We start from the raw sequence: 13,885 nt of genomic DNA on the forward strand, positions 1-13,885 counted from the left end.
CAACAGGTATATCCAGCCAAGGATACTATTTATTGATTTATTTATTCAATTTTCTATACCGTTCTCCCAGGAGAGCTCAGAATGGTTTACATGAGTTTATTCATATACTCAAGTATTTTTCCGTCTGTCCCGGCGGGATCACAATCTATCTAATGTACCTGGGGCAATGGGGTATTAAGTGAATTTGTCCAGGGTCACAAGCAGCAACATGGGTTTGAACCCACAACCCCAGGGTACTGAGGCTGTAGCTTTAACCACTGTGCCACATTCTCCCCATCTAGACACATCACACAGTATAGTAGCATAGTAAATGACGGCAGATAAAGACTTGAATGGTCCATCCAGTCTGCCCATAACTTATACACATTAAAAAATACATGATTAGATTAACTTGTCTCTTCTTTGATATTTCTGGGCCGTAGACTGTAAAGTCTGGTATTGTCCAAGGTTCCAAATGCCGAAGTTGCCATCCAAGCTCACTCCAGCCTATCCAACCATCCCGTTGTTTGTAGGATATCTACCTTAAAGTCTGGCCAGTAACATCCTCATGTTCCATATTAGTGGAGTTCCTATTGATGCCCACCCCAGCCCATCCTATACCGAATCACCATATATGGGACACAGACTGTGCAGGTCTCCAATACTGGCCTTAGTTCTTTCCTTCGTTTTCTAATTAGAGATCCTCTATTTTTCCCCATGCATACTTTATTACTGAGAAGTTACACATGCACACAGTTGCAGAGGGAAGCCATGCACAAACTACTGTGAAACCTTGCACTTACCAGGTCTACGTTAGACAGCTGCTGCAATGCTGCCATGCCCCTCACCAAGCCACACAGGCCATGTGCACAAGCCCTCATTTTCACCTCTTTAGAAAGAAATGCCATGTATGAAAGCAGCAAAGCAGCACGAGTGAGCTATGGTTAGACTTGGCCTTCCATGACCAATAAATACATCATGCTCTTATTAGCATTCTGATATTCCCATAATTAGAGCAGATATTCCAAAAGGCACCATATCATATCTAAGACATTTACAGAGCTGCTCATACCCCCTTTTCCCCCTCAGACCCCCTCCAAATATATTCAGGTTTAAGGTTGTCCTGGATGTCCCCAATAAAACCTGAATATCAAATACTACCTGAATATAGTAGCCCCCCACCCTCCTATGTATATGGTTAAAAGCAGATTTCAATGGGGGCCTCCAGGACTATCATATGTTCAACATAAAGGTCTAGCCCAGGGGTGGGCAATGAGGGCCGCAATGCAGTCGGGTTTTCAAGATTTCCCCAATGAATATGCATGAAATCTATTTGCATGCACTGCCTCCATTGTATGCAAATAGATCTCATGCATATTCATTGGGGAAATCCTGAAAACTTGACTGGATTGCGGCCCTCGTTGCCCACCCCTGGTCTAGCCCCTGCTTCCCTATATGCATAGATAAAAACAGTCCTAGGGTTTTCATGAGGAGAGCAAATGAGTGGTTGCAGAGAAGATTGTGTCAATGGGCTTCTGGTCAGTGCATGTTATTTATCATGTGATTCATATCCCTGTGAGTGTTAGCTTTGATTGGCCCACTACCCACAGCCATTATGGTTTGCCGGCATCTTCAGATACCCATGTTTGAGATATACATATATAAGCAATGATATGTGCCTGGCTTATATATATACTGAACCACGAAAATGGACTAAGTCCTCTTAGTCAAATCTAAATAAACAAACAAACAAAATAGAGGACTAATAATAATAACAAGAATTCTTGCTGTTCTATACCGCTCTCAGAAACCTGTAATGTTCAAAACACATAAGTGTCTAGACACCACTCATACAGGTAAATGGTATCTTTCATTGAGCCGGTATTTTTATGTGCAAAGCTACAAATGTGCAAAAAGCTATATTAAAGTGCTACGTGAAATAAATAACTTTAAAAGGTATCAAAAATTCGCACTTAGCTTTTGTATGAGCTTGATTTGTAGACAATCATTGTAGTTAACAAAAAATGGCTAAACGCCCTACGGGACCCGTTTCGCCACAATGAAGGGCTTCTTCGGGGGTCTTGTATTTATGAACTACAATAAACAAAACATAAACCAATCAGTATATCTGTGATACAATAATGCAAGAAAACTCTCTCTAAAACTTATATAGGAAGTACTCACTGTGCAATTTTATTTCGGTTGACACATATCAAAAAATGGCGCTGGCGAAATTTAAACGCCACGCATGCGCTTTTTAAACATCCCTAAGGGATGACGTATGTATTATTAATGCGCATGTGTCAACTATACGTCATAGCTTTGTTAAGAATTTAACTGTATTAACCAAATACTATAAACATGTTATTACAAAAAATGTTATTAAAAGAATATTATTAAAAGAATGAACACCAATGTGGCGAAACGGGTCCCGTAGGGCGTTTAGCCATTTTTTGTTAACTACAATGATTGTCTACAAATCAAGCTCATACAAAAGCTAAGTGCGAATTTTTGATACCTTTTAAAGTTATTTATTTCACGTAGCACTTTAATATAGCTTTTTGCACATTTGTAGCTTTGCACATAAAAATACCGGCTCAATGAAAGATACCATTTACCTGTATGAGTGGTGTCTAGACACTTATGTGTTTTGAACATTACAGGTTTCTGAGAGCGGTATAGAACAGCAAGAATTCTTGTTATTATTATTAGTCCTCTATTTTGTTTGTTTGTTTATTTATATATATACTGGACTGGAAATTAGCTAATGTTGTTCCTCTGCATAAAAAGGGTTGCAGGGCAGAGGCTGCGAATTATAGACCGGTGAGTCTCACATCAATAGTGTGCAAACTCATGGAAACACTAATTAAAAGCAAATTGGACACGATCTTGAATGAAGGGAATCTTCGGGATCCCAGTCAGCATGGATTCACCAAGGGTAGGTCCTGCCAATCCAATCTCATCAGCTTCTTTGACTGGGTAAAAAGAAAGTTGGACTTGGGAGAGTCTTTGGACGTCGTGTACCTGGACTTCAGTAAAGCTTTTGATAGTGTCCCACACCGCAGGCTGCTAAGCAAAATGGAATCGATGGGGTTAGGAGAGACACTAACTGCATGGGTCAATGATTGGCTGAGTGGCAGACTTCAGAGGGTGGTGGTTAATGGTACCCTCTCTAAAACATCGGAGGTGACCAGTGGAGTGCCGCAGGGCTCGGTCCTGGGTCCACTCCTTTTCAACATATTCATAGGGGATCTGACTCAAGGGCTTCAAGGTAAAATAACACTATTCGCTGATGACGCCAAACTATGTAATATAGTAAGTGAATGCAGTTTACAGAATTATATGGTGCAGGACCTGCTTACATTGGAAAGTTGGTCCTCAACCTGGCAGCTAGGCTTCAATGCTAAGAAATGTAAGGTCATGCACCTCGGAAGCGGAAATCCATGCAGGACGTACTTCTTGAACAGAGAAACTTTAACTAGGCTTCAGCAGAACGAGATTTAGGAGTAATCATCAGTGCAGACATGAAAACTGCCAATCAAGTGGAGAAGGCTTCATCTAAGGCAAGGCAGATATTGGGTTGTATCAATAGAAGTTTCGTCAGCCGAAAGCCTGAAGTCATAATGCCATTGTACAGGGCCATGGTGAGACCTCATCTGGAGTACTGTGTGCAATTCTGGAGGCCACATTATAGTAAAGATGTGCGCAGAATTGAATCGGTTCAGCGGACGGCCACCAAGATGATCTTGGGGTTCAAGGGTCTCTCGTACGAAGAGAGACTGAACAAATTGCAGCTCTACACTCTTGAGGAACGTAGGGAGAGGGGAGACATGATCGAAACATTTAAGTACCTCACGGGACGTGTTGAAGTGGAAGATGATATTTTCTTTCTCAAGGGACCCTCGGCCACAAGAGGGCACCCGCTCAAACTCAGGAACAGAAAATTTCATGGCGACACCAGAAAGTATTTCTTCACAGAGAGAGTGGTTGATCATTGGAACAAGCTTCCAGTGCAGTTGATCGAGGCAGACAGCGTACCAGACTTTAAGAATAAATGGGATACTCATGTGGGATCCCTACGAGGGTCAAGATAAGAAAATTGGGTCATTAGGGCATAGACAGGGGGTGGGTAAGCAGAGTGGGCAGACTAGATGGGCTGTAGCCCTTTTCTGCCGTCATCTTCTATGTTTCTATATGTTTCTATGGAAAGAGGTTATTGGTCCCATCAAAAAAGGCTTAATTGGTGTTGAATGGAGGAAGTTCAGATATGACGGTGTTGTATAGGAAGCTCAAAACAGAGGACAAAACAAAACCACAGGTAAAATACAAAAAAACAAGGAATGGAATTGTCCAAAGAAGAATGATGTGCACTAATCAAGTGTCCACAAATTCATCTGAAGGTGTAGAGATCTTTATTCTTCCAATATCATCATGGTACAATCAATTATTCAAATGACTCGACACGTACATGTTTCAGCCACCAGGCCTGCCTCAGGAGTCTAAAAATATCTATACATAAATAGTATAAATAACTTAATGTACATATAGATAAAATTGAGAAAAATGAGACAGCAAATAAATCACTAGATGATGTACAACACAAAATTAAAATTCATGTACAATGAATGAACGACAGAATGTACATAGACAAAATACAAAGATGTCAATTAATAAAATAAAACATATTTAATATACGCTATAAAAAGTAAACCAAAAAAATATATTATTATAATTTAAATTTTAATTGCAAAACGTACAGCATATAACATATCATACAAAACTGTGAAGTGCATGCACCACAACTAATACAATAAATATTAAATAGTAAGTAGGCACCCAAAATAAAAGGTATTCAAATATAAATATATATATATATATATATATATATATAAATGTATATGTCAGTGATCATCAAAAATACCATAAAAACATAGCTGGACACCCAGTGCTCATAAAAAACAATCAAAATACAATGAAAACATACCTTGAGAATCACATAACAAAAATGAACTCACTGCCAAATATACTGTCAAATAAAATCTGATAAATATAAAAAAGATAATAGAAAACCAGAAAAAAGGAAGAAGAAAGAAAGAAGAAAAAAGAAAAGAAAAAAGGGGGGGAAAAGGGGGGAAGAGTAGGAGTGGGGAAAGTAGGGGAAGGATGTGAAAAGGGTCAAAAAAGGGGGGGAGAGGGGGGAGGGAAGGGATAGAAAGGGAGGGAAAGGATGAGACAGGTAGGGATGTGAAAAAAAGATAAAAAGGAGGAATAGAAAAACGAACAGAAAAAGATATGAAAAAGAAAAAAAGAAAGTAAAATACAAACAAGTAAAAATATAAAAGAAAGAAAAGGAGAGAAAGAAAAATTTAAAAAGAAACAAAAAAAAGGAAAGAAAAAGAAGGAAAAAGAAGCATTATACCATTGTAGGGGTTTGATTTTGTAAATTTGATTTTTGTTCATACCGGTAGTAATACACTTTTTGATATTTTGACTTCCCTAAAGAATAAAATAAAGAACAGAAGACAAAAAATGGAACAAAAAAGAAACTTATACTTACACCATAAAAAACTATAAAAAGGCTGTTTTAAAAATGTGATTTTTGTGTATGGTGAATCGTTTTAAAAGCTTAGGACTGCCCAAAGAACGGAGGAAAAAACCGAAGAGAAAAACCAAAATAATAAACCGAAAAAACGACCAACGTATATGGTAAAAACTTATGCTTGCACCATAAAAACTTATATAAAGGCTGCATCCACATGATAATGAAATGTTTAACCTATTAAGGCCTATGCAAAAGACAAAACCGCCATGCGTTTAATAGCGCTAAATGAAGGCAGAGTTCCAGCCGCACACTGGGGTATTGGAAAAGGAAAGAGAAGGCAGAAACAAATCACATATTGAACAAAAATTGCCAGCATCAAAATGAAATAAACTAATAAAACATTAAGAAAGAATCTAAAACCAATCCTCACTGGCATGTTGAACAACTCAGGCTGACTGAGATCGGAGCGTCTGACATTAATCATTGAGGCTTGCTCGTGGCCGCCATTTAAAACTAGCTTGCCAGCATAAAGATAAAATATGCTGGTAAAACGTTTAGAAAAAGTCTAAAGCCAATACTCACCAGCGCATTAAACAACTCGAGCGGACCAAGATCGGGGCATCTCACATTAATCACTGAGGCAAGCAACAGCTGCGGTTTAAAACTAGCTTAGAACGTACATGTAGAAGGGCAGTCTGAAATGTCCATAACCTACATGGAAGTGAGATATACATGTACAACCCCTTTTTAAGATGTCAGATATATGCATATAATATGATTACAAGTGTATAGCTGCTGGTTATAGAAAACTGATCTATATGCACTCTGCCTTTTCTGCATGCAGATAGAGCCTTTATGCACATGTATCCAGCCAATTTACAAGGCCTGTATGACAGGGTGTACATTCCGTGAAATGGAACTCAGGTACTGGGAAGGAAGAGATTTATATGCAAAGATAAGCTGAGTCTAACAAGCTCCCATGGGGCCTTTGGAGAACCTCATTTGCATATGTGGTCTCAAACAAGAAATCTGTGATGGGAAAAGGAGTTGCCCAAAGCCGAGAGAGAGAGAAGGAAGAGAGATAGAAAACTAGGGATTCAGAAGGATCATCCCTAGGGGAAGGAAAAGAGGTACCTTGACTGATCTTTGGGAGGGGCTCACCTTCACTAATTAGGGGGCTAGGCCTTAGGACTTCCCACCTCAAAAGGTCTAGCTCCTAGGCAACCCTTGAGAGGATTAATGTTGGTGTAAGCTCAACCCTTTAGTAAGGCACCGTCTGGACCAGAGTGACCCAAACAACCCTGACCCATTTACAGCCAGACATCTGTGCTGCTAGACATGTATGTACTGTATAACCATGACTCTTATTTAGCACTCAAATTCTCTCAGGTATCTAAATCTTCATAAATTCATATCATATATAAATATACCCTTAATATAAATCAAGAACTCATTCTTATAGGTAAACAACCTTCTACGATATAGCCTTTAAGGTTTACTAGCAAAAATGCTGACTCATAAAGGAATTTTTCAACTTCTTCATTAGATGGGTAGTTTTCATAAATGATTTTCTTTTGCAATAGAGAATTTTAAATTAAATACACTTATCTTTTCTTTTGTTGATTAGATTCAAATCAATTCAGATTAGCTTTAGCAATTGGAGACATTTTCACCCCGACATGAATTCATATTTAACTGAAACAGCTGAATCACGAGGGTCTCCTACGAAAAGCAGAAAAAAACTTTTTATCACTACTGGTATTAATTATATTCCCCTGATTTCAAGGTACAAATCCTTTATAATTAGGCTATCTTTCAACAGTAAGCGGTACTGACCTTTAATAGAATCAGGAATGTTTCTTCCACGGTCCATTCAAAATGGCCACAGAGCTCTTTTTTTAACTCCCTTTGACAACTCACATGCAAACTAGTAACCTATCATGGAGCCTAACATCATTCATTCTTTCTCCCGGTTCAATGCCATTGGGGTTACCAAGTTCAATAGGAAGATTCAGTGTTGTTCTTTGCAATTTAGCATTTACACTTGCTCCTTTCCTGGCTCATTGGTATGGTCACTCCCACTCTTGAGGATCCTTTTAATATCCGTGGCACCAGACCTCTGGGCATGCAGCTTTGTGGGAAGCCATTGGACTGCATGATAACAGTGCTATTGTCAAGTATGAGTCCACAACCATGCACTTTATAACATTATGTAGTACACGCCTCTTGGCTCACAAGCTCTGGACATATAGATGAGAGAGTGGCTGTGCACATTTCAGGTCATGTTGCGAATAGAGACCAATGGCTTCAAACTATTAATGATGTGCAATTGTTTCCTTGCTTTGGATAGTGACGAGCATGGGAGCAGCCAGACTAGGGCAGACTGGAGAGTGATCTAAGGAAAACATCTGCAGAAGTCCATTATGTGCCACTGAGACAGCTGACTTGGAGGCTACAGAAGAGGAGTTAGATGTGCCTGTACCATCTCTCTCACCCTTCACTCTGCAAGATGAGCCAACACAAGGTGGTGAAAGAGAGATAAATTCAGTCAAACATTGGTTCTTGTGCAGTGTGCCTTCTGGAGCAAAACCAATAACTGCTTACTCAGTGTAAAAAAAGAAGCTTCAGCAAATGATGGCACTGAGTATCAAGAAGCCCTGCAAGAGAGGAGGGTGAAATTGAATGAGTGGGTGGTGATAAGGAAGTAGTTTCTTACTCATGAGGTTCTGGCCCTGCCCTAGGAGATGAGGTTCAAGATGAGACAACAGACCTCTGCTCCACCATTCTGCCATCTATTCTCACAGCACCACTGAAAAGAGCCATGCTTGCTGGCACTGAGCCATGTGCATCTGTAATAAAACAAGCCAGGAGAAGGCACCAACCAGGACCCTGAGACACATCAGTGCAAGGTAGTGGATGGTGGCGCTTGACGAAACACACAGCCGCCGGGACGAGCAAGTACAAATTTTCAGCATGCCAGTGCCCCAGTGGAGAAGGCACCTACTGGGACCCTGAGAGACAACAACATGAGACAGTGGGCGGCGGTGCTTGAAGTCACATGCCACCTCCAGGACCAGCAAGTACAAATTTTCAGCGCACCAGTAATGTGCCCTAAGGGGGTGTGCCACAAAAAAAATGGAGGGGGACACTGGGGTTGGAAGAAGAGGTTAGGGCTGGAAAGTTCTGTTTTGAGTCACTGAATGGAAACTACAGTATTTGGAATCTATCTAAAAAGCTGCAACATGTTTTTCAACCCAAGTACACAACTAAACTCATATTTTTCTGACCATGGGAAAGTGCTAACAGGAAATTCTGTAAGGGCCGCCCAAAGTTAGGCACTTAGATCGCGCCTGCTGGCGCCTATCGTAATTGTTTTAAACGGCTTTAAGTGGTGCAATAATCGATCATGTCATTAAAAGCTGATTTAAAAAAACAGTTTAAAAAACCCTAGCACCACTAGGCGCCCTGCACCCAGTTATCTAGTGCTGCTTAATGATGCCACATGCCTAAGGAGGTATGTTTTGGGATGGAATTGGCCTTAGGTGTCACTAAGCACCGCCAGGTGCAATTCTTTGATGAACCTAGGTGCCTGTAAAACCCAGGCCTACATTACCAGTGCCTAAGTTCATCATTAGGTGCTGGTAGTTGCAATTCTCTAAGTGGTGCCTGAACATGATTGACATGTGACAGATGCCATTTTTCTAGGCGCCACTTATAGAATCAGCCCTTAATTGCCTCAAAATGATCCCTTAAAATTCCAAACAATAATTCCAAAATGAGGTAGAACAGGGATCTCAAAGTCCCTCTTTGAGGGCTGCAATCCAGTCGGGTTTTCAGGATTTCCCCAATGAATATGCATTGAAAGCAGTGCATGTACATAGATCTCATGCATATTCATTGGGGAAATCCTGAAAACCCGACTGGATTGCGGCCCTCAAAGAGAGACTTTGAGACCCCTGATGTAGAAGGTTATGTTAAAAGGCTTCCCAATTTTGCAGTGTCACTAAGTTTCCAAGTTTATTTAATCTTTGATATACCATTTATCTTACCTAAACGGTTTACAATTACCAAATATTATTAAAAATAAAAAAGTTAAAAATAAAAGAGGAGGCGAAAAAACATGCAGACTTACTGATACCAAAAGGATTAAGTGGGAAATGGAAAGAGATTAAATACAATGAGAAAATAAAATCATAAAAGGGAGGGAAGAGAAAGAGAGGGGCTTGGTACACTAGGATATGGTAGGGGTTGCTTCAGAAGAAGCGTTTCAATTCTGTAATGCCGACTGCACTATTTACACAGGTAGAAACCATAGGATATTTCATTGTGAAAAGGGTGCATTTTGGATGCTATTTGGCCAGTCCAAAATATAGGGGGGGGGGGGTGTTCCCATTTTCCAAAGGAAAATACACAATTTGTTTTTAAATTCTTCATTAGCATTTGCACCTACTATGAAGCACCATTCAGACCTAGGGTCTCTAGCAGTGATTGAAAAGCCATTGTACTTTTCCCAGTATTGTCTAACACAAATTCAAAAACAATGAATTATGTCATAGGACTAAACTGGCTCCTCTTGTTTGTGACGCTCTGTGAAATCCAGCACTTAGACACATATAGAAACATAATGGCAGATAAAGGCCAAATGGTCCATCCAGTCTGCCCATCTTCAGCATCCACTATCTCCTCCTCTCCCTAAGAGATCCCTTGTGCCTATCCCAAGCTCTTGAATTCAGAGACAGTCTTTGTCTCCACCACCTCTACTGGGACCCTATTCCATGCATCTACCATCCTTTCAGTAAAAAAAAGTATGGTATTTCCTTAGATTTCTCCTGAGCCTATCACCTCTCATTCTGGAGCTTTCTTTCAAATGAAAGATTTGCCTCATGAACATTTATGGCATGTAAGTATATAAACATCTCTATCATATCTCCCTTCTCCTACCTGTCCTCCAAAGTATACAGTACATATTGAAATCTTTGTCTACTCCCATTCATCTTATGATGAAGACCACCAACTATTTTAGTAGCCTTCCTCTAGATCATGGGTGTCAAACGCAATCTAAAACATAGGCTAAATTGTGGGCCAAATTTTTTATTAAGATACTTAGGGGGTCCTTTTATTAAGGTACGCTAACCAATTTAGTGCGCTAAATGTGCACCTTAATAAAAGGACCCCATAGTCTTAGTAGAAGTATAGGGTTACAACCTCTCCAACCCCACGCCAGCTCTGTGATGTAAACAAAATAAATAAAAAAGACTTTTCCTATCTCTTTTAGATCCTAATTTATGCCTGCTATCTAAAACCAGCTCTGACAGGATGCACATTTCAAATCTGACATATTGTAATCACAAAACGGAAAATAAAATTATTTTTTCTACCTTTTGTTTGGTCATTATTCAAATCATGTTGTGGTCCTAGGCTCTGATTGTCTTCTGATAACTTGCATGCCAGGGTCTCCTCCTTTCTTCTTCTCTTCCGTTTCCCTTCCCTCCCCCGGAGGTCTGGCATCTTTCCTTTTGGCCTGAAATTTAGCCCTCTTTTCCTTCCCTCCCTTCACCCTGGATTCTCACTCTCACAGCAGCCTGCAGAGGATCACTGGTCAGCTGAAGCGATGCTAGCAGGTTGCCGTTAGCCTCCGCAGCATGTTCCCTCTGCTGCTGTCCTGCCACTCCTCTGACGAATGGGACCACGGCAGAGGGAACATATTGCTGAGGCTACGGCAGCCTGCTAGGATCACTGCAGCCGACCAGTGATCCTCTGCAGGCTGCTGTAATGTGAGACCGGGAAGCTGTGTGAACCTACAGCTGATGTGGTACTTGTACCTGATTGGGTAACAAAAATGTCTGCCAGTGGGCCAGCTTAAGTGCAAATTGATAATTATCTGGTGGGCCAAATTATATTACACCTTGGGCCAGAGTTTGACATGTCTGCTCTAGACCCACTCCGTTCTGTTTATATCAGGGGTGTCCAACCTGTAGCCCAAGATCCGCATGTAGCCCCATGAAGTATTTTGTGCGGCCCCATTTGAGGGCGATGCAGTGTTGTCCTCTGCTGCCCCCGGGTGTTTACCGTCTTGCTGGCTCCCTCCTCTGTCTTGCTGCAGCATTTGCGCATTTGTGCAGCCCCAGAAACATTTTTTTCGGCCAATGCAGTCCAGGGAAGCCAAAATGTTGGACACCCCTGGTTTATATTTTTTTGAAGGTGCAGGTCTCTAGAATTGTATCTTTGAAGTGCCAGCAGATGCACATATATTGTGAGGTGGGCATGCACACATGTATTTACCCACATTTACATGAATAAAATCCTGTGCGATGCTGCTCATTTTTTTTTAGCACTTATCTTCTTAAAATGGCTGTTCTCACTGGACATTCCTGCAAATATGCATGTACTGTATTTCTGGTGTCTTTATACCTGTTTTAAACAGGATTTTACATTCAAGAGACTGGTAAAATACAGGTGAAACTGTGATTGTCTTGACTTCTATGCAAAATCAGGCTTTATCTTTGCTTGTTTAACATAATGTGCATTATTAGAGCCAGGGAATAAGGTGGTCACCATTTAAAGAAAAAATAAACATGTGGAAAACCAATTTCACCATACTATAGCCTGTAGCTAAATATTAGAAATTGACAACAATCTGTCCGTCTGCAAAATGTAATTAAAGCATTGATGTGAAAGATTACGTTCTACCTGCTCAACTGATGCAAACTTGATCACAGCTCATTACTTCACAGTATTTTATGAAACCTTATGCTGTTGTCTGATTATTTCGTAGTTATCTCCTTCGGTGCTGAGATAGTGTTTGACTTTTATGTATTTGATGTATCAGTTTGGAAAGTCAGTTTAATGTAGTATTAACTGCAGTATCTTATTCTTCTAGGTACCATTCCTATCCCTGGGGAATTAAGAACTATCCAACCAAATGATAATAGCCTTGGTTTCAAACAAAAGAATGCTTGCTCTCAAAGATCTCAAGATCAAACTGCCTATGCTTAAACCAATGTTTATGGGATAATCAAAGGGAACACTATTTAAAAACCAAAAATGAATGGTTATTTCCAGGAGTTCTGAAGGCTAGAATACTTTAAGGATTCTATAAGCTCTCAGCAAAGAAACCTTAGATGAGAGCAGAGAGTGGAGACCTGCAAGGACATTTTCAAAAATCTATATATTTCTGTACCAAGTTTATATTTTATAATTGTAAATGTATTACCCAAAGTTGAGCTGTTGGGAGTAGCACTCTTATACAGAACAACAAGAAAGTGATTAGAAAACAGGCAAAGAATATAATATTGCTTAGTTTACTATGATGATTTATAAGCATAGGGGCAGGTCCCAAGGTGGGTAATGTTCAACGTAATTCACAGTTGTGTATTAAAATCCATGGTCAGAATATCACAATCTAAAAATCAGCCCAAGAAAATAAAATATGTAAGATGTTGTTACAAGGGTTTATAAAAATCTGGATTGATATTTACAGTGTAACATTCAGATTTCAAAACTGTGATCCAGAACAGGAATGTACTGAAAAATTGTGACTTAACCATTAGACCGACTCTAATGGAACCGCATTGCTCTACAGATAACATTATGGGCCTATTTGCAAAGTTGCACTAATTGTTCAATGTGGGAATTAATAAGCACTATCAGTATGGAACCAAATTAGCAGTCAATGCAGAACATTAACTATTAACATGCACCAATTGCTGTGTTAAATAGCTAAAGCTGGAATCACCATTGTGTGGCATGAAAAGGGCAGGAAATGTGCCTTGCAATTAATGCTCAGGTCATTACCATGCATAAACTGCAAGAGGTATACCCAGTTGCATTCTGCATTATCTGCTATGTTATTAATGTGCAATAGTGAACTTTGCCTCAATGTACCTTAACTTTTATAGTTAACACATTAGATGCAAAATCTTAGCTTACCATAGTAAATAGGGCTATTTAATGTTTATAATATCTTCCAGTGTAAATAGAAAATACTTTTCAAGCCTGTACAGATCTAGAATAAAAAGTATGGTTTTTAATTGATGATTTGAATGGAAAATAGTCAAATATACAGTATGTTTACATATATTTATCTTGAAGTAAATAAATGAAGATGATGGATTGCTGCTATCCAACTGTGTAGAATTTCCTTTTTATAAGATGCACCTGATCTGTGTCAGCACAGGAAATCCATCTCAGATGAGAGGTCACATCTATTTGTCATGCGAGCATGTGTGCATTATGAAATGTTAAAACTTGGTGGTGACTTTGGGAAAGTGTTATAATGGATGATATCCTCATGTTTGCTGCTAATACTAATTACAGTTTTCCTTGTGTCTTCTCATATGTTCTTGATGAAATACAAGGCTGAAG

General features: G+C 39.6%; 1 protein-coding gene across 5 annotated transcripts in view; it reads left to right on the forward strand.

The window, feature by feature from the left end:
- Nucleotides 1-13,634, forward strand: part of NEK10 (NIMA related kinase 10) — a 514,569-nt gene extending 500,935 nt beyond the window's left edge. For all 5 annotated transcript variants that reach the window (XM_033930152.1, XM_033930153.1, XM_033930155.1 and 2 more), the window contains one exon: nt 12,402-13,634. In XM_033930152.1, coding sequence (XP_033786043.1) covers nt 12,402-12,447 — 46 coding nt within the window. In that variant the 3' untranslated portion in view covers nt 12,448-13,634. The remainder of the gene's footprint in view (nt 1-12,401) is intronic.
- The last annotated feature ends 251 nt before the right edge of the window (nt 13,635-13,885 follow it).

This window comes from Geotrypetes seraphini, chromosome 2 (genome assembly GCF_902459505.1).
Source record: "Geotrypetes seraphini chromosome 2, aGeoSer1.1, whole genome shotgun sequence".
Lineage (NCBI taxonomy): Eukaryota > Metazoa > Chordata > Amphibia > Gymnophiona > Dermophiidae > Geotrypetes > Geotrypetes seraphini.